Raw genomic sequence first — 27,188 nt, 5'->3', positions numbered from 1 at the left:
CTCCCCCACCGCAAGGCCTCGCTCTTCTTTTGTGGAACTCCAATTCCCGGTACGCCTCGCGGCACAGCGAGACCCCGCGCGGGGCACCACGGGACTCGTAGTCTTTCCGAGCGCGCGGCGAACCTCGCCAGGGTCTCCAGGGGAACCACAGTTCCCAGCGTGCCCCGCGGGGAAGGGCCGGCGCCCGCGCCGCTGCGGCGGCCGGGCGAGCGAATCAGAGCCGGGAAAACGAAACTGCCGGGTTTGAAATCCTCCGCCTCCCCCTGCGCCATCGTCCTCCGCGTGACGGGCCAGAGCCTGGCGCGTCTGACCCACGTACGGCGGCACCGCGCGCAGGTGAGCGGGCCCGGGGCCGCGCGGCTTGTTTATTGTAGGGTCGGCCGGAAGTTGACGGGGGGTGGGCGGCTCCTGACGCGTCGCCAGCCCGATCTCCGCCGGCCCCTGCCCTGTCGCGTGCGCCTGCGGGGTTTCCCCGGGTAAACAGCTGCTGGGGGAGGGGGCGGGTGTGTCCCCCCCCCCGCCCCGGCAACCTCTTGCTGCCCCGGGGCGGGGGGCGCCCCGTGCGGCGGGTCGCGTGTGCTGCGGGAGGCGCGCCCCTGGCTCCGCACCCCCGCTCGTTTCTCTCTCTCTCGCTGCGCTGCACAACTTAAGCCGCCCTGCTCTTGTGCCTGCCGCCTCCCCGGGGCTCCGCGAGCCGGCCGGCCGGCGAGCCCCGGTGCGCTGCGTAGGCAGGGCTGTCGCGTCACAGAGCGAGCCCGGCCTCTCCCCGTTACATCCTCCCCGGTGGGCTGTGCTCTGGCCGGCTCCCCGGGGAGCCGCGAGCCGCCGCGTGATGGGCAGCGCTGGGAGGAGGGCAGCGGGAGGAACGATCAGGGGGTTGAAGTGCCTGACACAGCGGGCAGATGGACAAACAGCTACCTGTGGTGTTGTTGCCCTGTCGGTCCCAGGATATTGGGGGGGGCGAGGTAATATCTACTCGCAGATCAACTTCTGTTAGTGCTGCTATGTCTGCACTGCAAATTACTTCAGTGTTACTTGCGTCGCTCTGGGGTGTGAATAATCCACACCTGAGATTAATTATATCACCCTAAACGCCAATGTGGACTGCCTTATGTTGGTGGGAGAGCTTCTCTCACTGACATAGGTACCGCCTCTCAGGGAGGCAGGACCCATCGGCTTTTAGAGCATCTTCACCAGAAGTGCGAAAGCAGCAGGGCTACAGTGCCTCTGCACCACGGTAGCTGCTGTAGTGTAGCCGTAGCCTGAGAGAGAGACGCTTCTGAGATCATTTAGCTCAGCTTTGGTTAATGGGTGGCCTGAGAATCCACTAAAACATGGTGTGTAATTACCGAGTGCTTTACGTTTCCAACCAGGATCAGAAGAATGAATCAACCAAAGGGAAATCTTGCACTGTCTGCAAAATTTACCAGATGTGTCAGGCTGTGGAACAGTCTCTCAGGGAAAGAGGTGGAAAATCCCTTTGCTTGTTACAGTTACAACTAGACTGGGTAAAATACTAGTAAATTAAAATGTACACTGTCCTTGCTCTTGTGTCCTGCACCCATACTGTCTCTGTGGTAGCCATTCAGTAACCAAATCTGATTCTAGTACTGTGCTGACACGTGAGTACCAGCCAGGATTTAAATGAAAAGAAAAAACAGTTGTGTTTAACTCTGGCTCAGCTTGCAGAGGAGGGGAAACTCGCAGGACTGGATCATGGCTTGTGTTTAAAGGCCATGATTTTGGGGAGAAAAGAATACTATTTTGCAGTTCTAACAGTATTGCAAACAGAGTCCTTTCTTATGAGATGTTGTCAGGTAGTTCAGGTGCCCAGTTTAGTTGTGTTGATTAGCAGTAATGACTAGATTAAAATCTAAACCTTTCCCTGCAACAGGCTTTCAGAATCTGAAACTGACCAATCTAGTCTCACTGTCATGATTGTTACTGTTTGGGTTTTTTTAATAGCTCAGTCAACTAGATTTCTAAAAAATCAGTGTTGATAACCTGAGATGCTATTTGTAATACAGATTAAAACTGTGTTTCTTCAAGTCAAAGTTTTTTTGTTGTTTGTTTTTATCTTGACAGTGTACTCCCTGGACAGTTCTTGGAGGTTGGTGAAGTGGAGAAAATGGCATCTGAGGACATTACTAAGCTAGCAGAGTCACTTGCCAAAGCCCAAGTGGGCGGAGGGCAGCTGAGCTTCAAAGGCAAGAGCCTGAAACTCAATACCGCCGAAGATGGTAAGAGAAAACTCTTATGTTGGGGCAGTGTTTCACCTGGGTACATGTCAGTGCCATCCCAGAGCTGTGTGTCATGAACCTCTTCCTAACTAAAGGTGTCTGGACACAGCTAACTCCAGTATGTGAGAGTCTATGTAATGTGGCAGGGGGACACAAGGGTCAGCCATCTGAGAAATGGGGACTTCTGATAGAGAAGCAACCTCTCCCCACCACACTAGCACAGCGTCACTGCTACAACTGGAGAAACTGGTTTTGACTCTCCCTGACTTAAAAGTGTTGATTTTGTTCTGGGAGTGACTCTTGTCCTTCTAATACATACACTGATGCTTTAAATTGCTGGAGGCAAGAGACTTTCCTCCTACTCTAAATGCTTCAGGAAGCCTAGTAAAACTCGGAATGATTGAAATGCCCAGGGAGACTAGCAAGACTTTACAAGCTCCATGCAGGTGGATTGGTTAGTCTCCCCTGCCTGCTTCCGCAATCCCCCTTGCCCTAGGATAGAGTGCCTCAGTTCCTGTCTCAGTCCTAGATAGGCTTGTTGTTGTTTGCCTGGGGTGCTCTTCCTCCCGCACATCTCTTTTTAGGATAAAGAACTGGCTGGGGCAGTGATGTCTTTGTCTTGCTGTGGCGGGTGGGGGAATAAATCCCTGAATCACACCTGGAAGTAGGTTGTTCTCAAACCCATGACTGACTTTTCCTACTAGTTTGCATGGCGATGCTTTCCTTACCCTTCCTTGGTAGTGCAAAACCACATTAGTTACGAGTAAAAGACCTAGAGGCTGGGGAATAATGAGTAGTGATGGAAAGAGAGACTCTGCAACCTGCCCTTGAATGGAACCTAAGGTGACTTAGGTTAGAAATGAGGAGAGTAAGGCTCTGCTTGCTTTGTGCAGCCAAAGAGGTGTCTAAGGAAATTGAGGAATTTGATGGCTTGGAAGCCCTGCGCCTGGAAGGCAACACCGTGGGTGTGGAGGCAGCAAAGGTCATTGCCAAAGCCTTGGAGAAGAAAGCTGAGCTCAAGGTGAGATCTTTTAGTAGAGTACTGAAGGGGAAGGGAGGATATATTGATGAGATGCTGAAGGCCTGTCTGTTTTTGAGCACTGACCCAGGACAGGTCCCTGCAGGAGCAATACAAACTTCAAATTCCTTGTCCCACCAGCATATAAGAATAGACTCAGGAAACTAGGCCTGTGTATGAATAAGTGGTGGCAAACCCTCAGGACCTCATAACTTGGCTTAACAGCCCTGTGAGTAGCATTTGCTGAAATGCTGCATTTCAGCCTTTGGCAGCTCTCCATGGCTGAGGCAAGAAAGCCATGAGAGAGGACTCGCACCAGGGTAAGCCTCTGTAAATCAGAAGGGAGCGCTCCAGTAATGTAGTGTGGCCACTTAGGGCTGTGATCTCATCAGATCTTGCAGAGTCAGATCTCCTGCTTGGGTAGGATACTTCAAAGCAAAGCCCAGAGTGCTGCAGGAAATGGTGATGGAGGTTCACCACAATATTTTCTACCCCTTGAATTATTTATCCAGTATTCTAGCGTAGCATTGAGGTGGGTGGGTACTGTGCCACTGGAAATGCTATCTTCTGAATGAAACCTAAATCTGAAGCCTTGACCGCTTGAGGTCACTGAGGTTTCCATGGCCCTTCTCATAAGTTTAGGCTCCCTATCCTGATGAAATTCTCATTCTGCATCCTTCAGTTTTCTCTGGGTATGGTAATCTTCACTTATGTCCTCAGTTCTTGTGTGTTGTTGATGTGCACTATTAAACAGCCGATGAATTCTACCCCAGAAATGACTGTGTTTCCTTGGTGAGTGAAGTGAATTATATAGTTTGTGTAGCTCTTTGGCATAATTAGGTGACAGGCCCAAGAGAAGTGTAAATTGTAAATATATCATGTCCCCTGTCAAGTGCTGGGGGCTAGAGGACATTTGTGTGTGCTTCTGATATTTGACAGTCATCTTTCCATCTGTCTCTTTTTAGAGGTGTCACTGGAGTGACATGTTCACAGGGAGATTGAGGTCTGAGATCCCTTTTGCTCTGGTAAGTGGGAGAACTGGGGATTAAAGTTTCAGATTTGTGATTACTCTAATCTCCTCTTGCTCCATATGTTTACACTTAAAACTATCCATCCTTTCCATGGATACATGTGTTGTCAGAGACCCAAAGACAGACATAACCTTTCCGATAAAGCATGGGCATGTATGGCTTTCCCTCTCCCTCAGCCTCTGGGATGAGGGGAAGAAGCGATAGCATAAGCACCTTCTGTCTGATCAGTAAAGCAGCTCTTCCCTGGAGGAGGATCAGCAGTATGGCCATCTGATTGGCAGGGCAGGAAACGAGGACTCCAGAATAAAAGGATACCCTCAGCAAATTGGAATGATTCTGGGGTGAATCAGGAGTTGGCTTCTGTAATCTTAAAATAGCATATATTTGGATCTGTGAAACTTGGTGCTTGGGCAGGTCACTGAAATGTGTATGGCTCCTGTTGCCTTCTTTTAAAAAGGCCTGGATAACTTCATGGTATCTAATACTTAGAGCTGTGCACATTCAACTAACAGTTGAATCCCATGCTTCAGGGCCCAAACTAACTGTCTTGTCTATCAGAAAAGATTCCCTCTCCCTCGTGCAGCACTGCATAATGCGGGGGGGGGGCAGCTCTTCTGAAGCATTGGGTAGTGATCTAAATGGGCCTGTGGAACTGTTACTAAAAACCAAATCCCTTGTCTCCTCACAGACTGCCCTGGGGGAGGCCCTTATCACCGCAGGTTCCCAGCTGGTGGAGCTGGACCTGAGTGACAATGCCTTTGGGCCGGATGGCGTGCGTGGCTTTGAGGCACTGCTGAAGAGTCCTGCCTGCTTCACTTTGCAGGAGCTCAAGCTGAACAACTGTGGCATGGGCATTGGAGGAGGCAAGGTAAGTGACACTTCTCAGTCCCAGCTCGCTTGCATTGGTTATCTCATAAAGACTGGGTGCAGGGGACCTTGGGTTCCAACCTCCCCCTTTGTTTGTTGTCTTGATTACTATCATACTTCAGACTGATCTCATGAAGTGTCCAAGATGAGCAGAGTTGGGCTATCCTAATATCTGGATGGGAGAGTTCCCCATCAAGAGAATTCTGATGTTCTTCTGTCTGAACAGGTGCCTGAGGCTGTTCTTTTGAAGTGTAAAACCAAGGCCTTGACAATTCATGGTCACTAAAGAGCCAGGGGTTGTTTACCCAAGTTTGAGTTTAGACTGTTGTATTTTTGTGCTGTAAAATTCCCTCTATAGTTTCAAGTGTGACTACACTGTTAATATTGCATAATTGTGGTGGTGTAGAATGGTTCCTGTGTCCCACACTAGAAGCAGCTTCACTTCAGTGGTGTCCTAAATGCTTCCTATATATCCAATTCATAAAACATTTCTGGGATCCTCCAGGAGGAGAGATGCTATAGTAATGTAAAGCTGTTAATGTTGTCTCTAGATCTTGGCAGCTGCCCTGAAAGAGTGTCACAGGAAATCAAGTGCCGTGGGCAAACCTCTGTCTTTGAAAGTATTCGTGGCTGGCAGGAACCGTCTGGAGAATGATGGTGCCACTGCACTGGCTGAGGCATTTGGGGTAAGCTCCAAAGTAGGACTTCCTCACAGAGGAGGTATAGGTGTGTCAGATGTATGTGGGCACTGGTTCTGGTAGCGATGGGGGAGCAGTGTATATCCAGACACATATGCTAAAGAAGTGTGCACTGAGGAGAAGGGTGTGCATAAGGTACTGGCCCTCAGTTCATTTTTACCACAGCACTCTGTATGCTGCTGAAACAGTCAACCATTTGAGGATGTTAACACCAAGAAAAGGAGAAGCCTTGGTTAAAGGGGGCATAACTGAGAATAATGGGACAAGACCGAGTACAGAAACAGGATTCGTTTCCAGGATGAGTGACTACTCCACACTATAACCTGCTAACTGTTAGGTGAAGTGATGTATTGCTTGAGTAACTTAATACTGTACAGAACAAGTGATGCAGTTGGAGATAATCTGGCCCTGGGAGGGGGTGGGCCAGATGACCAGGTAGATCTCTATCTCTAATCGCTATGATAGCTGGCCCTTTGCTTTTATCTATGTTCCGCAAATCTCCTGCAGGGGACACTACCAACTGGTGTCTCATTTTTTCCCTTAGCCCTTTGTCTGATCAAGCTGCTAGTGCTGCATTTGGGTTGGGCAATGGAAATCAGGCTGTCCCATGCCCACCTTTCTATCCAGCAAGAATGAATGAGACTCGAATTTGGTTTAGATTTGTGGTAGTTTTGGGGGACTAAGTGACCAGGAGTCTCCGTGTTTCCTCACCAACAAACTTTACATTGCCTCCCTCTTTCCTCCTGTGACCTCCATTTCCTAAATTCTTTGTGCCAGATCTCGGAACACCGTGTGCTTTTTCAGATAAAAAGACTTAAAATGATTATATACAGGTCTGGCAAAAAATAAGGATTTAAATTCAGTGCATGGAAATTTGATATACATTCTTAAAGGGTGAAGTTATCCTGAGAGAGACTGGCTGCCATCCGAAAGCTCTTCTAGGCAGAGAATGTCTATCTTCGTCCTGTTTCCTTCAGCCATGAGCACTAAGTAGGGGTGGTATCCATGAAGGGACTAGGTGTCGCAACACTGTGTCACTGCACCTAGAAAGTTACAGGAACAACACAGCATTCCACAAAACCGAATGAGTTGCCTAGACTCCCTACAAGGGGAGAGCGAGGTGCCTGAGAATGTGATCCACAAAAGTAAATGCACCATGAAACCGCTGATGAGATATTTTAATATTTTCATCCTCTGGACAGAGGGCTTAAACTCCCTCATAAATTTCCATCATAACTTCAACAACCACCCCCCGTCTATCTCTCACACACACGTACGTACGTACGTACGTCCAGGAAGTTGATGCTAATCAGCTTGAGCAATGCAACCCTACGGACAACCATATACAAAAAACCCGCACATCAGCAAACCTAACTTAATAGATCCAGCAACCACCCCAAACACACCTAGAAATCTGTTCTCAGCGTGCCTGGCTGTAGATACCACAAAATGTGCTCTGAGGAAGAAGTCTGGGATATACAACTTATACACTCAAAACCGCCTTCACCAAACAACAACACTTCACCAGAGAAGGAGACTGAAGCTTGGATTGGGCCACCCAAATAGCCCAAGAGAATGTGCTTCAATACAGAAATAAAATCCCTTCTGACTGCACACTGCTAGTTGTCACCCATCGCCCCACACTGGAACTCCTATGGAGTATCAGATAGTTACAACCCATACTCAATGGGGATCCATCCTGAAAGAAATCTTTTTTTCTTGAATCCCTTCCTCTGGCTTCCAAATACCACCCTCAAGCTCATCAGAAGCAAGCTCCCCACAGACCAGCACTACGCCAACTCAGAGCAGCTCTAGACCCTGCCAGAACAACAGATGCAAAACCTGCAGACATATATCCGCTGCTACAGTGATCGTTTTCCCCCCCACAACACACCTTTCAAGGGGTCCTACATATGCCTATCCCAACATGTGGTGTAACTCATCCAGTGCACTAAATGCCCCAATAACTATGTGGGTGAAACCAGACAATCACTATGCTCTCGAATGAACTCTCACAGGAAAATAAGACAAAAACACCATATCAGTTGTAGGTGAACACTTTTCACAAAACAATCACTCTATATCTGATCTATCAGTCCTCATCCTCAAAGGTGTACAGCACTTTCAAAAGTTGAGCCTGGGAGCTTAAACTCATTACTCTGCTAGACACTAAAAATCAGGGACTGAACAGACATTGGATTTGTGGCTTATTACAACCATCTGCAACCCACTAATGCCCTCTTCTTGTCCTCTGGCTGCAGAGGTGTTAATGGGTCACTCTGCCTTGAATGGTCCCTTTAGAATATGTGCTAACTACTTACCCTAAACTATCTGTTCCCCCTTGCATTTTGCTGTGACGCTGGGAGTACCTTTCCAAGCCCTGAAGAAGAGCTCCATGTGGCAGGAAAGCTTGTCTCTCTCACCAGCAGAAGTTGGCCCAATAAAAGCTATTACCTCCTGTCAAGGTTCCTCCCCCACTCTGAACTCTAGGGTACAGATGTGGGGACCTGCATGAAAAACCTCCTAAGCTTATCTTTACCAGCTTAGGTCAAAACTTCCCCAAGGTACAAAATATTCCACCCGTTGTCCTTGGATTGGCCGCTACCACCACCAAACTAATATTGGTTACTGGGGAAGAGCTGTTTGGATGTGTCTTTCCCCCCAAAATACTTCCCAAAACCTTGCACCCCACTTCCTGGACAAGGTTTGGTAAAAAGCCTCACCAATTTGCCTAGGTGACTACAGACCCAGACCCTTGGATCTTAAGAACAATGAACAATCCTCCCAACTCTTGCACCCCCCCTTTCCTGGGAAATGTTGGATAAAAAGCCTCACCAATTTGCATAGGTGACCACAGACCCAAACCCTTGGATCTGAGAACAATGAAAAAGCATTCAGTTTTCTTACAAGAAGACTTTTAATAAAAATAGAAGTAAATAGAAATAAAGAAACTCCCCCTGTAAAATCAGGATGGTAGATATCTTACAGGGTAATTAGATTCAAAAACATAGAGAACCCCTCCAGGCAAATCCTTAAGTTACAAAAAAGATACACAGACAGAAATAGTTATTCTATTCAGCACAATTCTTTTCTCAGCCATTTAAAGAAATCATAATCTAACACATACCTAGCTAGATTACTTACTAAAAGTTCTAAGACTCCATTCCTGGTCTATCCCCGGCAGAAACCAGCATATAGACAGACACACAGACCCTTTGTTTCTCTCCCTCCTCCCAGCTTTTGAAAGTATCTTGTCTCCTCATTGGTCATTTTGGTCAGGTGCCAGCGAGGTTACCTTTAGCTTCTTAACCCTTTACAGGTGAGAGGAGCTTTCCCCTGGCCAGGAGGGATTTCAAAGGGGTTTACCCTTCCCTTTATATTTATGACACCTCCCCTACCTTGTTCCACCAAAGCCAGCATGCTGGGTGAGCAGCCACCTAAGCTAGCTAACAGGAGATGTCAAGAAGAGGGGTATATGCTAAGTCTTACCCATGTCTTAGAAATAGGCACCTAAGTCCAGGCTGCAGGGAGGTGCCTAGCTCTGCTTAGCATACAGTCAATGGGAACTCAATACCTGTAGACAAGCATCTAAGGCGTTTTCTTGCAAGAATGAGTTAAATGCCTGTGCTGCACAAAACAGGGTGGTGATGCTGGGCCCATCTCATAATTGTTAGTTCGGGGGTTAGAGCACTGACCTGCCAGAGAGGGAGCAAAATGGGAGACCCCTGTTTAAATCATCTCCGAGTGTTCTAACCACTGAGCTGGGGGTATTCTGATGTGGGGCTCCCTCAGTCTCTCCTGTTAAAGCTGTTGCACTCTGGATAAATAATGGGAGAATGATAGGAGCAGGGGGACTGAACTTGGGGCCTCCCATGTGGGTGTCCTGACCACTGGACTATAGAGTCATTCCCACTGTTGCCCGTTCTCTCTGTGATTAAGTACTTAAACAGTCATTGGGTCAGAGAGAGCAAGTACATGAGTGAGAATGACTGACTGTAGTCCAGTGGTTTAGACATCCACTTGGGAGGTGGGAGACGCTGGGTCCAGTCCCCCTGCTGTATTCACTCTCCCATTATTTATCAAGAGTGCAACTGCTTCAATGGGAGAGACTGAGGAAGCCCCGTATCAGAATATTGCTTAGAAGAGAGCTGTAACCAGTGAGCTAAGAGGATTTGAACAGGGGTCTCCCACATCCCAGGCGAGTGCTCTAACCACTGAGCTAAAAGTTTTATACGGTGGGTACCACCTCCTCCAGACTTGGAATGGGAGCGGATCTGGTAGGCCCTTCACCTGACTTTAGGAGCCAAATGCCTGTCTTCCAGAGTGATTCACGAACCGGGGGGCTTAGGCAGGAGTTACGTGTCTGCCTAGAGGGAGACAGCAGCGCGTGTGCCCAGAGATAGGAACATAGGTGCAGAGGGACTCTGAAAAACACATTCACTGGGTGAGTTTAGGCACCTATATGGTTCAGCAGGAGTTTTGTGGACCACAGTGGTGCCAAAACCTGGACTTAAGTGCTGAAATACCTTCTTGGCTCCCACCCACCATAGCTGCTCACCAGATAACTCCCATCCAAGGCAACAGGAGTTGTAGGAACTTATTTCTCTGGCTCATGTCTTTCAAATGTACATTTTCCACACCTGTGACTTTAATTATCTTGTATGCTGTCAAATGTGCAAGCAATAGTGTTGCAGAATCCACTTATTGGTGACCCCATCAATCTATGTATTGTTGCATATAAATGGGTAGATATGATCCTGGCTGTTTAACAACTACAAATAAACGAGGCTCTCTATCTTTGGATACTATATAAGTATCTTCCTAGGCCTGTCTTACATTTTTGTACACACACCTAATGGCGTTATATAAATGAGAATTCTGCACATATAACAGTGCTAAACCTGCCTGCAATCCCTAAAACAATGACAGGTTTGTTTTTTTTCCCATATAGCAAAGCACTTAGACTTGTGTGGGCTATAGTCTTATTTTCATGTTATATATTGTATATGCCATACTGCACTGATTCCCATTTTGGAGGGTTTCCTTTGCGACCAGAAGGGCCAGAAGCAGAACTAAAACAAGCAAAAGATTTTGATTCTGCCAAGTGGTCATGTGCCTTGACCTGGAAAGCAGCTTCTTGAGCCAATTCTGGGTTATAGCCCCAAGGCTCAGAATCTCTGGCCAAAGAACAGAAGGAAAACAATATCCTAATCCAGCCTGCGGGATTGCCACCTTTGTGACAACACTCCCAGAAGCGGCCAGCACCACGTCCCTCCTGCCCCTGGGTGGGGGCAGAGGGCTCTGTGCACTGCCCTTGCCTGCAGGCACCGCCCCCCAGAGCTCCTATTGGCAGGGAATGGGGAATCGCGGCCAATGGGAGTTTTGGGGGAGGTACCTGCAGGCGAGGGCAGTGCACAGAGCCCTCTGGCCATGCCCCACCCCCACCACAGGGACATGGTGCTGGCCGCTTCCAGGAGCGGCGCGGGGCCAGGGCGAGCAGGGAGCCTGTCTTAGCCCCGCTGTGTGTCACTGCCACCCCAGAGTCCTGCTCCAGGTAAGCGGCATTGGGCCAGATCCTGCACCCCGCATCCCTCCTGCACCCCTTGCCCTGAGCCCCTTCCTGCACACCGCACTCCCTCCCGCACCCCAACCGCCTGCCCCAGCCCTACATTCATGGCCCTGCATACAATTTCCCAACCAGATGTGGCCCTCAGGCCAAAAAGTTTGACCACCCCTGTTCTAAGCCCTGACTCACCAAATAAAAACATTGGTCCTATCTTGATTTGTCACTGGAGGCATAGCTGCTGGGGTGGGAGGGGTGTATTTGTAACAGTTAAAAGGATTGCAGGGGTTCTGGTGGGAGATGCAGTGGACTCACTCTGGGTGGCAGAGAAGCAACTTGTAAGGTAATCCCGTGGGATGGTGGTTGTCTCTGCCTGTGTTGAAGTGTCTCTTTCTAATGGCTAATCATGTCTGAATCTAGCTCATCGGGACACTGGAAGAGGTCCATATGCCACAGAACGGAATCAACCATCCTGGCATTACAGCGCTGGCCCAGGCCTTTGCTGCCAACCCGTTGCTGCGGGTTATCAATCTGAATGACAACACCTTCACAGAGAAGGGGGCTGTGGCCATGGCAGGGGTGAGTTACTAGCAGTTGCATTGGGTGTCTATCTCTGCTCCCTCCCCCCCCCTTTTCTGTGCTTTGGGGCTGAATGTCCTAGTGAAGCAGGGAGGGAGAAGAGGCTCTTTCCTCTTTGAGTACAAGTACAAGTTCCCTCTATCCCTCACCTGAATTTCTGTCTTAATGGGCGCACACTCTCACTCTCTGCAGACTCTGAAGACTCTCCGACAGGTAGAAGTGATCAACTTTGGGGACTGCCTGGTGCGCTCAAAGGGTGCCATCACCATTGCTGAAGCAGTCAAAGAGGGGCTCCCTAAACTAAAGGTACCACATTCGGCTGCTCCATCTTCAAATCTCTTCCCAAAATACCCTGTATGTTTCCCCTCTCTTGTTCTATGTCCATTCCCCTGCCCCACCCTGTAAAACACGGTTCTTCCAAGTGCAGGCCTGTCAAGTTCTACAGCTCTGCCTACTGCTGCTCTCAGAGATGTGATCTGTGGAAACTATACCTCACAGCCGGCAGTGCTCCAGCGTGAGCTAAGTGGCGGTCTGTTCAGATCAAGGTTGAACATTGTATTTAAAGCCACTTGTCTCATCTACTCTGCAAGTTGCTAACAAGGTTCTTGGGTGGGTTTGGAAGCAACTGTTCTAAACTATGGGACAGCATAAATCAGGAGGGGTACAGGATGAGTGACCACTACAATATGTTCATAAAATGCAGTATCTGTATCTCCGTGTCACATCTTGGATGAGACCCCAGTTCACTAATATTTGTATTATCCTGGCACCTATGGGCCCTGTATTGACTGCAATTCCTGTCCAGTACCATACCCTACTATTTCAATGTCCCTACAGTACTAGCATTTCTGTCAGCCTTTTCCAGGGTGTATCTTACTCAGTCACCTGTGAGATGTTTGGTAAGAGGGTCCCTCTAACTCCAGCCATTGCATTATTATTTACTAGTATTACCAGAGCGCTTGTGGTCTATGCCTATGGCTCCTTTGGCCTCACCACTGTACAAACACAGAACAGAAAGATTGTTCCTTGTCTCAAGGAGCTTACAATCTACATAGAAAACAAGAGACAACAAATGGATACAGACCAATGGGCGAGTGCAAGAAAACAGTGAGACAATATTAGCTACGCAAGGTTATCTCGTACAGAGAGTTGAGTTAACAGCTTGCCTTGTGAGTTTGAAAAAGGGGTCCACTCTGTAGTAGTACCCGTAGCTCAGGCCTGTGTTGTTCCCACTGGAAGTCCACATTTTAAAAACCATGGGGTTAGTTCATGAATACACCTGTTCAAGTAAAACACAGCAATTCTTTCTCCCAGGTCAAAGGATCCCAGGATAAATAACAGGTGAAGGGAGAAGGATGTCAAACCAAAATAATCCATTCCAGGACAAATTCCCTTCAGCTGTTTAATGTTAAATCCCTTCTCGGGGATCATCTCGTTCAATATGTCTCAAGGGATGTTTAGTCTTTGCTCACTGCCTGAGTCCCTTCCAAGTCTTTTTATAACTTAAAAATATATTCCCTCTGTGCTGAGACCAGCCCCAAAGGAGAGAATTCCTTAAACAATTCTGAGCATGCGAAGCTGATGTTTACAATGGAGAATCTGCATACAGCGTTCCTGTAAAGCAGCTTCTCCTCTGCTTCTCAGGAACTGAACTTGTCCTTCTGTGAAATCAAACGAGATGCTGCCCTGACTATTGCAGAGGCCACTGAAGACAAGTCTGAGTTGGAGAAACTGGATCTCAATGGTACGTGAGCATGAAGTTCGATCAAAGCTTATCCAGTCCGTGACAAACTCTAGAACCCATTGGGAAGAAGCCTGTGGGATTGAAATATCTGTATTGCTGCCAGAAGTGTGTGTGTGTGTATAAAATATTGGTCCTGCTGAGAGCAGCTGAACCAACTAGACGAATAAGCTCTTCTCTCTTCCCCCAAGGCTTTAGTGGTTATACTTAAACCTCTTGAGCCACAGTTTCAAACCCTGCCTGCTGATCCCTGTCGCTTCCTGAAGTGAATACATCTGAGTTCCAGACGTCTGTGTGTGTCTCTAGGATGAGAATTTATAAACAAGGTCCTGTCTGCTCTGCCTTGGTATTAAAGGTCCCATGATGCTATTAGTTTTGCATCGAGGTCTGCTTCTATGTGCTTGGTCACAGTTTCCCGCTCCGTGTGTTGGTTCTTGCCTTCCCTTCCAGAGGTGGCTGCATTTCTATGGTATTATACATATATAATTTGAGAAGTGCTTCAGAATCACCCAAGATGAAAGGAGCTGTATAAATGTACAAGGAGTTCAGTCTCCAAGACTCAAATCTCTTCTGGTTAATTACATTTTTCCTTCTTCAAACTTCCCTTGCAATTAGATTCTGCAATGTTCTTCTTGTCTCAAACCCTTGTGTGGTGTCTGAGTTGGTAAACAGCTGACATATTTTAATGACAAGTCTGCTGTCCGAGCAGTTTGTAAAGTGCTTTGTGTGAAAGGTGTTTATAGAAATGCAAATCAAGCAGCCATTCTTCCAGCCAGAGGTTGGATTTATGGACTTAGTTGAGCATTCTAGTTAAACTTTGTTTTTCTCGTGACAAATTCAGCACCTGATCTGTGAGTGTCTGTCTCTTCCCCACCCCAAAGCTGACTTTTCTCTCTCCTTGCATCATAGGTAATGCTCTGGGGGAAGAAGGCTGTGAACAGGTCCAGGAGATTCTTGAAGGTTTCAACATGGCAGATGTGCTGGGTTCCCTGAGGTAGGCCAAGAGAAAAGGCTATGGCAGGGATCTGCTCCCCATTCAAGTCAAAGCTCTGGCTGTCTGCCTTTTACATCTGTTTCATGTGAGTTCCTGTTTTTATGGGGTCTAGCACTACTTAGAGGTGTTGGATTAACAGGACTGGAGACTGAAAATTTCTATCCCCAGTATGTATGCAAGTCCCACCCCCTCAGTGTCCTTCACACCTTCATCTGGAGGGAGCTCCATAAGGGTGAGATGAGAGCACAGTCTTCGTGGCTTGCTCTACTCTTGACTTTCTGCCCACACTTTTTGCCTGCTCTGGTGTTTTGTGGACACCTGTCCACTAGGACCTAGGCTGAGACTCTCACCTTCATTTCACGCACTGGTTCCCATCGGGCAGCCCTTTGGCAATCTGTCACTGCTGGTCTGAGGCCAGATTAGAACAGGTGACCTAAACATGCCAGGCTCCATAATCCATTGCAGTCCCTATAGGCTCACACTCACTGCCCTAGAAGTGATTTGCTGCCGGTCAGCTTAATGTTTTAAGGCTTGGAAGGGTCTTATTGCATTTTGTAACGACCTGGAGAAGGATTCCCAGGTGTCAATGCATGACCAGGAAGTCTGTATTGCAGGCCAGGTGAACTCTCCTCTTAATCCTTCTTAGTGATGACGAAGGGGAGGATGAAGAGGATGAAGATGACGAAGGGGAGGATGAAGAGGATGAAGATGACGAAGGGGAGGACGAAGAGGATGAACAACAACAGCTGCAGGAGAGGGGGCAGGGAGAACAGGAATCGTTGCCTTCTAAGAAGATTCTTGACTCACATGTAAATGTGCTTTGAGGGATAGCCAATAATCCTTATTGGGAGTAGGGGAAGGAGGTTTGAAATGCGGGGAGGCTATTATGAACTTGTAGTGAACAAGTGGGGGTTCACATACCTCTCCTTTGAACGGATGTGTCAGGGCAGGGGTGGAGTAAGAGAGGAGAGGGGGAGAACAATACCTCAGGAATGTTCTGTGGTGATCTGAAGAAAATTAGCAGGAAAATCTTATTTCTTCCATTATTTTCTGTAGCCACGACAGCCCTGCCTGGAGCCAGATAGTCAGTGTTTTCTGTACAAGCTTTCTCCTCACAGCTTAGCTAGTGCAGCACCCCCTGCCATTCAGGTTCTGGGCTCACTTTTTCCACCCCTTCACAAGCTCTGACAGTGCAGAGAAGTACCGACATGCGGCACCCTCGCTGTGCCAGGTCCATCGCCCTTCCCTACACACTCATGCACCCACAGCTCTGCCGGTGCTCTGCAGAATAAGCTGGGATCTGACTTGCTCTGTTTCAGGACTCTACTCCCGTGTCTCCTCCTCCTCCTCCTGTGGATGTTGCCACATTCCTCGCCTTTCCGTCTCCAGAGAAACTGCTACGACTAGGGCCCAAGTGCTCTGTTCTGATAGCTCAGCAGGTAGGTGGGTCAGTGGCTGCTGTGTGTGTGGCTTTCAGATGGCATGGTTGGTACCACGTGTGTTGGGATAAATTGTTTATCTGCCAGAGATGATCTCTTCCTGGAGTCTCATGACCTGGATTAGGGTCTTGCCATTGTCCAAATGAACAGAATGGAGGCAGACACTCAACTTGAAGCTGCATGTCTATGAAGCAGATATGGTGCCTGCACAGCAGCTGTGTTTCATGGCGTGACTTATACCTCCACGCGCATCCTGATACAGCCACGACAGTTCCTGTCATGTCCAGCCAGGTGGAGGCAATTGTTGCACTGCTCATTGTTGCTTCTGTAGCAATCGCGTCTCTTCTGCCCTCACTCTGCCATGCATTTAATGGCTCCTGCTTTTTGTCTCTTACAGACAGACACATCTGATACAGAGAAGGTGGTTATGGCTCTCTTGAAGATCTCTTCTGTGTTCAAAGATGAAACCACAGTGAAAACAGCAGTGCATGAAACAACAGGTGATGCAGTCTGTGTCTCCATGCAAAGGTGTGGGCTGAAGAAGCCTAACTTGCAACGGTGGCTTCTAAAGAGATCCCAGGGATGGCCTCCCTGGACCATGCCATTTTTTGGTAGTTCGGTCTCCCGTGGCAGCCAGAGGAAGACAGTTCTGTCTCTGTAGTGTGCCAGATTGTGCAGTGCTGTTTTGGAGGGGAATGAGGGTGTGAAACCTCAACAGATCAGTTTATGCCCCCAAAGCATGATGATCAATATCCCTTATAGCTTAATTAGTATTGCTGTGAGTGTTACTTTTCCTGGCATTTTTTGGAGGGGGAAGATTTTGGTTTTGGCCTCAATATCCTGTCAGCGAGTTCCACAGATTAATGAAACTGTAAATAGAAAGTGCCCTCTCTATTCTTATATCTGGGGATATTGTAAATAGGGGGCACCCATTTGGTGTTCTTTTTACTAGTAACTGTCTTAGATCTATTGTCTCTTTCCAAAAGGACTGGAACTGGAAAGCTGTGGGGCAGGGCACAGAGGCTGTGCAGGGGGACCATGTACCCTTTCTATGCTGTGGAGCACAGCACGGGTGCACAGTAGAGTAGAGAAGAGATTTGGGTGGGGTGTGGACTGTGTGAATCCACTGAGCAAAACTCTCCTGTAGAAGTGGTGGATGCTTCCGTAGCCCTGAGGCTGCTGTCGTGGCTGTAAAAGGTGTGTGAAGATGCTCAGTGTACTGCCCCGGGGTTGAGGATGGGGAATTCTCCAGCCTTCCTTCCTGAAATCCCCAGCAGCTGTATTCACCTACATGCAGTCTGCTTATTGGAGCTGTGTACAGGGTTCAGGATTTGGCTCCTCCATCTGGCATCCCTTTAAAGTCTGTTATACTGATTTTACACAATTCACTATTGCCATTAACAGACTCCTGGTGGGTAAGTAGGACAGAAACCACTAAAGGCCTGTTCTGTGCACACCAATAATGTCCCTCGTCACTGAGACAACAACCAGTGATCAGTTGTATTGAAGGCTGTTGCGAGGTTCAGCATGACCAAAATGGCCAGCTGAGCTTCTCTGAGGTCAGCAGGAGATCTCACATGCCTCTGCTAATCTCTGCCTCTGCTCCTGTGGGTGGCTGGCATCCATGATGTGACTAGTGTGCACGTGCATCTGGAACTGAATACTCTTCGCCTTCCCTAGCAAGTTCAGGTCATGTCTGGCAGTGTCAAGAGATGGTTTCTTCAGGGTGAGGCGTCTGTGTGCTGAAGGAGGACTGACCCTCCCTGATGGAAAAATCAATAATGTCGAACAGGGTACCACAGCCACCCCGCTTTCCTGAAGTTACCAAGTGGGGCGAGGGTCTGAGCCACAATTGGCTGATCTTGTGGAACTCTGAAAACCACAGACCTCCTCACTGGAAACCAAACCAAATGCACACCTAGTGGGTGACAGTCCCGTGGGAGCCTGTTGCTCTTGTCATTTTAAAGGTCAGTGAGACCAGCTCACAGCCAAACTGTCAAACCCATTACAGTGAGAGTGAGGCTTTGTGCTACCCAAACGCATCCAGGTTGACCATTCCTTGCATTGTCTATGGCTGAGGTCAATTAACACTTCTTGGCCTCGGCCATAGTTCTTCTCTAGGCCTTTTTGCATCCCCCATACTAAAGACTGGACTCCATGTGACTTCTTGGCTCTCTCTCTCTGCCTCATCTCTTTCAACTCCCAGCACTCACTGGTGGCCTGCAGTAACCTCTGGCAGCAGAGACAAACAGGGTATATAAAGGAGTGTGGCCTCCCACAGTCCATCTAACAGCTGATAATAGTCAAGGCCTCGTGTACTCAATGGCAAACTCGACCTAAATTCTGCACTGACGCCCCTATCTGTGTGGCGTTCTGGTGCAGTAGACTGGAGATTGAGGCAGCGTCGGATAAGCTGAATGTAATTGAATCCAATAGTGAAATGAACAATAGTCACTACAATATCTCGTGGTGCACTTCAGCTTGACACACATTTATTTCTCTCTCTAGATGCCTTGATGAGAAAAGCCTTCATTTCCGCCACCTTTAATTCTGATGCATTCATCACTAGCCTACTGATCCACATGGGTCTGCTCAAGGTGAGAGGGCAGGAGGGAGTTAAAAGTGGGCTGTGATGGGTGAGGTGGGCTGAGTTCTGATTACATTTCTGGTTTAAAAGCTAAGGCTTGCTGGATTGTGGGTAATCTTGTTCCTGTCTCCATGGTAACAGTAAGACTCTGATGTATGCCCAATGCCTGGCGACAATAGAAAACTGCAGGGATAACAAATTCCAGAGTGGGATTATATTAGGGTGGAGGGCATGGATTAGCTGTTCCCAATTCCGTTCTACTTGGTCTAGCTTGTATTTTCAAGGTCAGATATCTGTATAAGGTAGGAAGGGTCATACAGACAAACTGGGTTGCTGCTGGACAAAGCTTTTATAGTGTTATGAGCTACCTGTTGTCAGACTCCTGGTTGTAGTCTCATAAATATCTATTCATCACCCTGGTATCCAAAAGGGCCACTTAGTCACATCTTCTGTTTTAAAAGGACCACAGCAAGAGTAAATGAAAGACATCTGACTGAAACTTTGTTTCATTCTATCCAGTGTCCTTGCTAATGTCTGGAGCACCAGTATGTGGCTGCACAGAATAAAACCTGTTAGCAGGATTGTTGTGTTTGAGAATCAGCAGCAAGTTGGCTGACCGCATTAGAACCTGCACGTAGGCTAGAGCATGAGCTGAGCCAAAAGAGGATTGGAGTTGTCTCCATCGGCAAGCTCAGAGTAGTGCTTCAGTGGTCTGGCTGTTCTGCCGTTATAGATCAATCTGGAGCATCTCGGAGCCTCAAGGACTGGAAACATCTGAAAATAAAGAGTCTGGACAAATCAGCAGAAATACTTGGAATACCCTAAAGCCACAAAACTTGCATCATCTTTTCCATCATGTGGCTTTCTGGGGTTCTCACTGATGACTCTGAACCTGGGGAAATGCACAGCTGTGACATGGGTTAGGGACTAAGACACTTCCTTTGGATGTTCTACTCTTTGTTCTCTCTTCCTCAGTCCCCGACTCCCGTGAGGCCCAGTCTAGTTTTCTAGTCTTCTGCTCCGTGGACAGGTTTTTTTCTTTCCCGTCCTGCATCAGATTGCAATCACTCTGAATATGCTGAGGTGAATTGGAGGGTAGAACTTCCTTGGGGCTGGGCTTCGAAGTAGAGAATTGAATTGGGGAGCAGTGTCAACAGTCAAGTTCTCTCTTGGCTGACCAGTTGTTGCTTGTGATCCATGTCTGTCTGTGGCTCAGGTTTGGGGTGGAGAGGGAGGCTGTTTCCATACTTTTTTTACTCTAGACTTGAAGCAATAGCTAGGGCCAAACAAACAAAACACACTTTCAGTGTACCAAATGCAAAGGGATCCACTCAGGAACAGGGAATGCAGGGCAGACTCTGTATCCTGGAAGGCAGTGATCCTGAACAGGATAGAGGAGTTGTGGTGGACAAGCAACTCAACATGAGCTCCCACTGCAATGCTGTGGCAAAAAAGGGCTAGAGTGATCCTTGCTGTATCAATGGGGGAGCAGAGGTAGGGAGGTGACTTTATTTGTGTATACAGCATTGGTGAGACCGTCAGTGGAATACTGCGTATGCTTCTGGTGCCAGCGTTTTAAAAAGGGTGTTTAAAAATTGGAGAGGGTGCAGAAAAGAACCACAAATTATTCAAGGGCTGGAGAAAGTGTCTTATATTGAGAAATTTGAAGAGCTCAATCCTAGTTTATCAAAAAGAAGACGGAGAAGAGACTTGAAACATGTCCAAGTACCTTGATAGGGAGAAAACACTGGGCACGGAGGGGCTCTTAAATTCAGTGACGAGAGGCATAACAGGAACCAGTGGCTGGAAATGAGACAGACAGTGCGCCTTGTTTCTAGCTTGAATTTAACAGTGAGGGTGATTATCCATTAGGTCAAACTCCCAAGGGAACTGGTGGATACTCCATCTCTTGGTGTCCTCCGATCAAGACCCTTGGCCTTTCTGGGAGACACGCTTTAGCCAGTTAAGTTATTGGGCTCCATTCAGGGGCTATTGGGTGAAATACTGTGGCCTGTGATAAATGAGTTGTTGGGCTAGGAGAGCTAATGGTCCCTTCTGGCTTTAAACTTAGAATCAATTTTGGGAGTGACTGAAAACAACATGCCTGGTGAGAGAGGGGCATACAAGAGGGAATAACTGCCCCCTTGGATCTAGCAGGAACTGTAGGCTTCCTTCTCAGCTGAACGAAGGGTCCTGGCAGGGTGTCCGTGCAGAGGAAGGTCTGGAAGAAACATGCATGTGCTCTGTCTAAATTTCTTGCACCTCACAAGACTGTCAAGCCATAATTGAAACAAACTGGAGTCTTTGTGATGCTTTTGTTTGAGATATTCCCCTTCGGGTTGATTGGTCATCTCCTAAATAACCCACTGTGTATAACACAGGAGCCAGCTCTCCCCCCTGCTGCTGAGGGGAAGGCTAATTCCAGCAAAGAATTCGATAGCTGTGTGAATAACCATAGCATCTGTTGTGATGTAAACTAAGATGATCTCCAGAACTAGTCCTTTCTATGACTTACCACAGAAGCTGAGCCTCAGCTGGAGTCAGACTTCTCCCTTTTTGCGTGTGTTGCTCTGTGGAGGTTCGCTTGCATTTTATAGAGGTTGGTCAGTCAGACAGCATGCTGGATTAGATGGAGGGATGACTGCATTTGGTGTGGCAGTCGCAATGTACCTGATTGTTCTGTCCTTCCCCATCTGACAGAGTGAAGAAAAGATCAAGGCTGTCCCAAGCCTCTATGGCCCTCTGATGACCCTGAACCATATGGTCCAGCAGGATTATTTCCCCAAATCCCTGGCCCCAGTTCTCCTGGCCTTCGTGACAAAGTGAGTATTGCACCTTGCCAAGCAGTCCTGTTCTACAGGAAGTTAGATACATCTGCATATGGTTGAGTTAAAAAGAAAAATACATTCTCTTCCCTTCAAGCCTCTAGTGGGTAGGGGTTCTAGAATAAAAATGCGAACAGCTTAAAGGAAAGCTGTTCCTATCTTGCTTAGTCCAACATTCAAAGCTTACAAGGTAAGAAGCACTGATCACGAGGAATGAACTGGGAAACTGACTTTCTAAAGGTGGTCTTAAAACTGGCGTTTATGCAGAGGCAGCCCAAAGGAAGACTAGGATCTAGTTTCCAGCCACAAGTTTAATGAGTTAAAAGGACACTGCTGAATCAGATTTAGCCCCAAATGTATATCTTGGCCGTTACAAAGGTAACGTCCAAGATTAATGTTAAAATTTTCATGACTTCAAGTTCCAAAGGAAACTTCTTGAATTCCCATGCACTGCAGCTGCGCGTGAACGCTGCAGTGTTGTGATAGGGCGGTAGAGCTGGGAAATGAAAACGAAATTGACAAGTCTGTTAATTATCTTTGGAGAGAACTCTAAAGATCATGAATAGTGAAAATGTTAAGCCTTGTTCCCTTTTTTTAAAATTCTCTTTTTTAATATTAAAAATATTTCTTATAACGCAGATAAAAGCAATGCTTCTTAGATTAAGTCAGTTTTAACTTTAGTTTCCTTCTAATAATTATGCAAATGTTGTTTTAAAATCATTAAAAGGGAAAGTCTTAAATTTAGCCCTGGGGCAAAGTTACAGATTGATAGGGCATTGGTCTCCAGAGCTATTCTCTCTCCCACTTCCCCCACCGCACACTCCCAACAAGTCAACCATGGAAGCACAGTGGAAACTGAATGTTTGAATAGAACTTAGAAAAACCAAACCAATGAGTCCCCACGCACTCTGTTGCTGTACATATCTGTCCCTTCTCTAGTGGAGAGGGAAACTGAGTCAGAAAGGCTTTGACTTGCCAAATCAACACACACTTAGGATCCATGTCAGGGAGTTTGGTGAGTTTCTTAACCTGATTATATCATGTTCAGTCTGCACTGAACAGTGGACATCTTTTTAAACAAGTTCCATAATCAAGCTAAGACTTTGGGCAGGCGTAAAGCTAAAATTGGTCAGGCACAGTATTAATTGCGTGTATTCCCAAAACACTCAGAGGCTCTCATGAAGATGAGGATCCCACTGTGCTGGGCACCATGCAAATGCGTAGAAAGACATTGTCTTAAAAGTTTGTGTCCCTTTCGCAGCCTTTTGTAGGTTGTGCACGCTTATAAATAGCTGGCCTTGCTTAATAGCTGAACTGAAGGGCTGATAGTTAACTGGTTGACTTCTAGCCGTCACAGCAGAGATATGAAGGTGGAGACAGCTGGCTTTGCAGATCAGTTCAGGGGCTCATTCCACCTGCAAAAGACAGTATGGCTATAGCTGCAGAGGTAGCTGTATACGAAGCTGCCAAAGGGTGGTCAAACCTGGCTCCTGTAGCGGTATTGCAGATTGGGGGGGAGGTGGGGCAGGCTAAAACTCGAGTTCCTGATTCCTGACCTAAAGGGGAGAGACTATGCGAGCTATTCACATCTCTCCTGCAAACATGTGCTGTGTGCTGTTGTTGCAGTCCGCAAAGGAAGGATGAGGAAATGGGGCTGGTAGTAGTCCTTGCTGAAGGGGGCAGGATGTAATAAACAAGCTGCCGTAGCAGTCCTGTCTGTTAGCTCTCTTTCCTTCCCCCAGAGCCTGACCTGTAGCCCTGTTCACCACCTTTCTGGCTCTGAAGCAGCCCCTCCCCAAGTAAAGAAGAGCGGAAACTGTGCTGTCCCCAAGCCCCCAGATCACTGGACCCGTCTGCACTATTTAAACGAAACATTCAAGGGAGAGGTGTTCCTATCCCAGACCTGCCAGCCTTGTGCTACTGCTGTGACAAAAACCTGTCTAAGTAAAACTGACGTGGACAATGGGCCACGCTGGGGACTCCTTGTAACATTCACTTCTAGTGATTTGTTGTGGAGTCAGGTGCACAATTAACAGGCTCTTCCTCCAGCCTAATCTCCGACTCGACAGTGTCCGGTGGCTGCGTACGCTGAGGAGTTCATTCACAGCACGCTCTGCCCTGGATGTGGATACACCCCTCTCTTAGGCTGTGGGCCAGCAGTTAACCCTATGTGTTGCTCTCTGAGCTGTGCCCATAACACACCAAGCACAGTGGCAGCCATGATTTTGCTGCATTTAGATCAGTGGTTCTCCACCAATTTACCTTTGTGGGCCACATGTGCAGCTTTCTCCGTATTATGTGGCCACATCCACACTATATACATACGTACATACTGTATGGCCCTGAGGATCTCACATGGGCTGCAGCCGTATGCTGATAGGGCTGTAAGTGGGCTGTGGGTTGAAAACCACTGATCTAGATGTTTGGGTACCTCAGTGACAGGCTTGGTATAGATAGGTAGAGCTTCCAGAGTGAAAACGTGGCCCCATTGATGTCAGGAGTTTTGCCATTGGCTGCAGCACAACTTTGCTTAAGAATGGGGAAGAGAAGAAGTCTGGTTTTTCTGGGGGGAGAGGAGGAGGTGGGGAGGGGAGGGGAAGAAGCTAGAGGGAGGAATGTGTGTGTCTTACAGTGATATAATGTCAAATCATAAAACAGCCTAGGGACTTTTGCAAAGGAAATGTCTTAACATATGGTGAGAGCAAAAGGAAAAAACAAGCTAGTACCAAAGCTGCAGAGTCAAGCAGTTAAGTCATGCCATTGTCCAAGTGAAAGCTTCCTTCCCAATGCTAATCTACGGTGGGCGGTAATACAGGGGGGATATGCAACATGGCAAGAGAGCACTTTTTTGCTGCTTCAGGGCTTACTTTCTCTGCCTTAACACCTCATGCCCCGGCTGTGCGGGTTAGAGGGAATCGGGAGCTATGCAGCTGAAAGCTTTGCAGGGTTCTCTAGTGATTTGCTATGTTCCTTCAGCTGCTCCTGCAGTCAAACCTTGTGTGTCCAAAGGGCTTCACCAAAGCTCTTGGTAATCCAAGGTCATCTGTGTCCCCTGTTTGCCTGGAGCTCAGATGCTGAGGAGCTTGTCCTGTTCCTGTCCAAAATTAACGGGTTGGTCCAGCTCGCTACAGAGCCAACTTTTGCTCATTGGAGTGCTCAGGTAACAGCCTTGGTCAGCTTCCTTTGGGAATCTAGTAAGCCCCTTCAGCTCATTGGCCTGAGCTTCCATGGTACATGAATCCAAGCAGCTCGCCTGGCCTTGTTAACCTATCAGCTCTTTTGTAATGGGCTGTGGAGCTACAAAGTTCCTGTGAGCTGCTTCGGTCAAATCAGATGTTGCGTACTGTGTCTCCAAGCTCCATTACCGCTCAGTAGGAGAAGTTATAAATGCCTGTAGCCAGCGCCCTCTGGACTCTGGGGGTGAGGAATTGGCCACAGAACTTGCTCAGGGTGACAGAATTTTTCCTTTTAGATTGTAAGGCTAGAAACAATCGTTGAGTAAAAGAACCTCAAAAAAAAAAAATGCGTAGTGAGTGTAAGCGATGCCCATCTGACTCTGCAAAGGGCCTGAATGCCGTGGCTCTGATCATCTTGGATGGAAGTGCTGAGGGCTGGTTCTCTGCCTGGAATTTCTGATTTCCCATCCCCCACAGCTGCTGCAGACTTCATTAGCTGGCTGCAGTCAGGCTCCGACCATTTTGTTGTGTGTCCCTGCTCTGCTGGGGTTTGTCTGCGGCTGCCTCTCTCAGCTCCTTTCCCCACAAGAGGAAACTGATTATGTACAGTGCATGCACCCTTCACTATTCTGTAGAGCCAGGCTGCAGGGAGCCCAAGGTAGGATCTAGCTGAAGAGAAGGGGGAGCCTTAGAAGTGCAGGCTTGAGCAGCAGAGGTTCAGGGAACTCAGATACAGTTCACTTCACTAATTCAAGATCCCTCCTGTCTCGTGCACAAGGCCTGGAAAGGAGATTCCAAGTTAAGCCCCACACATAACATCATAGCTGAGACCCGCAGGGCTGGGCTGGCTGGAGAACACAGTGAAAAATCCATAATCCAAAGTCATGTAATGAATTGTACATCAGCGAGCATCGTCAGCAATGAACCAGTTGGGGGCAGGAAGGATGGGAATGAAGGGTAGGGCATGGAGATGCAATCCATTAACAGTGCTGCAGAATTTGGTCCATTGGATTGCAGAGAAAACAGCGTCCTGTCTCTCGCCAAATACCTCGACTTGCACAGCTTAGCAACAAGGAAATGCTGCTCAGTCCCATATTTCAACATTTCTGGCTTCATTTGAAAGCCACGTCTCCCTCAGATGGAGCACGGCACATATTGCTGTTCTATCACGGGGGGAAGGGAGCTGGTCAGAATGTTTTTCATTGGTGGTATTGGATTCAAGTTCTTCAGGAACACATCACCTTGGGCCAGTCAATCCTCATGCTTCAGGGCACCAGTAGATCACTTGCATAATACAGTGTGACACAATGCACTGCACTGGGTGTGGGGGGGGTATTTTCCTCTGAAACAGCTAGCCTTGGCCGCTGCCTGAGGTGGGATTCAGGACTAGACGGAGCAATAGGCTGATTCAGTGTAGCGATTCCTATATCTCGTCTGACCCTGTCTCTGAATAAGAATGAAATCCCGTTCAGCTAAATACTCCAGCCAGCTGACTCTTGAGTTCCTGGCACCGTACTGTGCCGGTGAGCCCCTGAACTCATGGAGAACTGGCATTCAGTGAGTCAAAGTGCAGTCAGGGGGCAGCTTTTAAATGAGCTTTTTGTCTTCTCTCCTCTCTCTCCAGACCCAGCCGTGCTTTGGATTCCTGCTCCTTTGCCCGCCACATGCTGCTGCAGACCCTCCACCAGCTGTAGTAGGACCCCAACTCTGCCCCTCCCCCCCATAGGACTTTTATCAGCGAGAGCTCTTAGCCAGCTGGCGGGAGAGGATGTCGGCACCCGTGGAAACATGCTGTCCGTCTCTCACAGGGATGTCCGTCCTTCCTTCTACTTTAACAAACGCAGAGGAATCCTGCTGATATTTTTTTACTTTGTTTTTCCATTTTTTAATTGAAGGCCCCTCTTCCAATGGGCAGGCAGCTGTGCCAGAACTAGTCCTCCGGGGGCTCTTCATTGCTCTCCATGAATTGGAACAAGGGTCCCATTAAACGCCACACTGCTGGAAGGGGTTGTGCCCAAGCTACCGTCTTGCAGAGGGTGCTGGACAGGGGCTTTCTCTGCAGCAGCAGCTGCACCAAGCCGGGCTTTTGCATGGTGCTGTGGCTTCCATCTCCTGCTGCCCTGGGCCACGCACCTGGAAATTGCAGCAGGAGTTTTGCTTCTCCAGGGTTATCAAATTGCCCAGCCGCCTCCTGCTGCTCCCGGCTTGGGAGAGGGGGATGCTCCCCCCTGCTTTTGTATTCCTAATCTAACTGGGAGAGGGGTCCTGTGTGGCCCATCTGTATGTTAATCTGCTAATCCCCTGCTATGCTAGAGTGGAGCTTCCTGCGGTAGGGCTGGCCCTGGTGGTCTTTGCCTGTTCATTGTGATATTGCCATAGCCTGCCTTCCCCTACCCCTACTTCCCAATTAAAATAGGCTTGGTTTAGAAA

General features: G+C 48.0%; 1 protein-coding gene across 5 annotated transcripts; it reads left to right on the top strand.

Moving 5' to 3' along the window:
- Positions 1–169: 169 nt before the first annotated feature.
- RANGAP1 (Ran GTPase activating protein 1) lies at positions 170–27,188 on the top strand. 5 transcript variants are annotated; one of them, XM_048835080.2, is made up of 17 exons: positions 170–336; positions 1,374–1,467; positions 2,086–2,240; positions 3,134–3,261; positions 4,224–4,283; positions 4,978–5,157; positions 5,708–5,842; positions 11,838–11,996; positions 12,189–12,302; positions 13,641–13,740; positions 14,647–14,731; positions 15,378–15,540; positions 16,051–16,170; positions 16,568–16,670; positions 18,679–18,767; positions 21,458–21,579; positions 26,383–27,188. In XM_048835080.2, the coding sequence occupies exons 3-17, from the start codon at positions 2,129–2,131 to the stop codon at positions 26,450–26,452; spliced, it is 1,740 nt and encodes a 579-aa protein (XP_048691037.1). In that variant the 5' UTR covers positions 170–336; positions 1,374–1,467; positions 2,086–2,128; the 3' UTR covers positions 26,453–27,188. The 5 variants fall into 5 exon arrangements, with proteins under 5 accessions (XP_048691037.1, XP_048691023.1, XP_048691018.1 ...); XM_048835066.2 differs by having other exon boundaries at positions 171–336; positions 1,374–1,508; XM_048835073.2 differs by lacking the exon at positions 170–336 and adding an exon at positions 399–476 and having other exon boundaries at positions 1,374–1,508.

The sequence above is a fragment of the Caretta caretta genome, chromosome 1 (genome assembly GCF_965140235.1).
Source record: "Caretta caretta isolate rCarCar2 chromosome 1, rCarCar1.hap1, whole genome shotgun sequence".
Taxonomy (NCBI): Eukaryota; Metazoa; Chordata; order Testudines; family Cheloniidae; genus Caretta; species Caretta caretta.
Note: the sequence above shows the minus strand (reverse complement) of the source record. Positions and strands in the feature narration are given on the sequence as shown.

What these genes read in the sequence shown, in the direction of transcription:
- RANGAP1 (XM_048835080.2), top strand. Translation starts at nt 2,129, where the DNA reads ATGGCATCTGAGGACATTACTAAGCTAGCAGAGTCACTTGCCAAAGCC. An exon ending in TGGGCATTGGAGGAGGCAAG is followed by an intron (nt 5,158 to 5,707) that starts GTAAGTGACACT and finishes TGTTGTCTCTAG; the next exon opens with ATCTTGGCAGCTGCCCTGAA. An exon ending in TCCACATGGGTCTGCTCAAG is followed by an intron (nt 18,768 to 21,457) that starts GTGAGAGGGCAG and finishes CCCATCTGACAG; the next exon opens with AGTGAAGAAAAGATCAAGGC.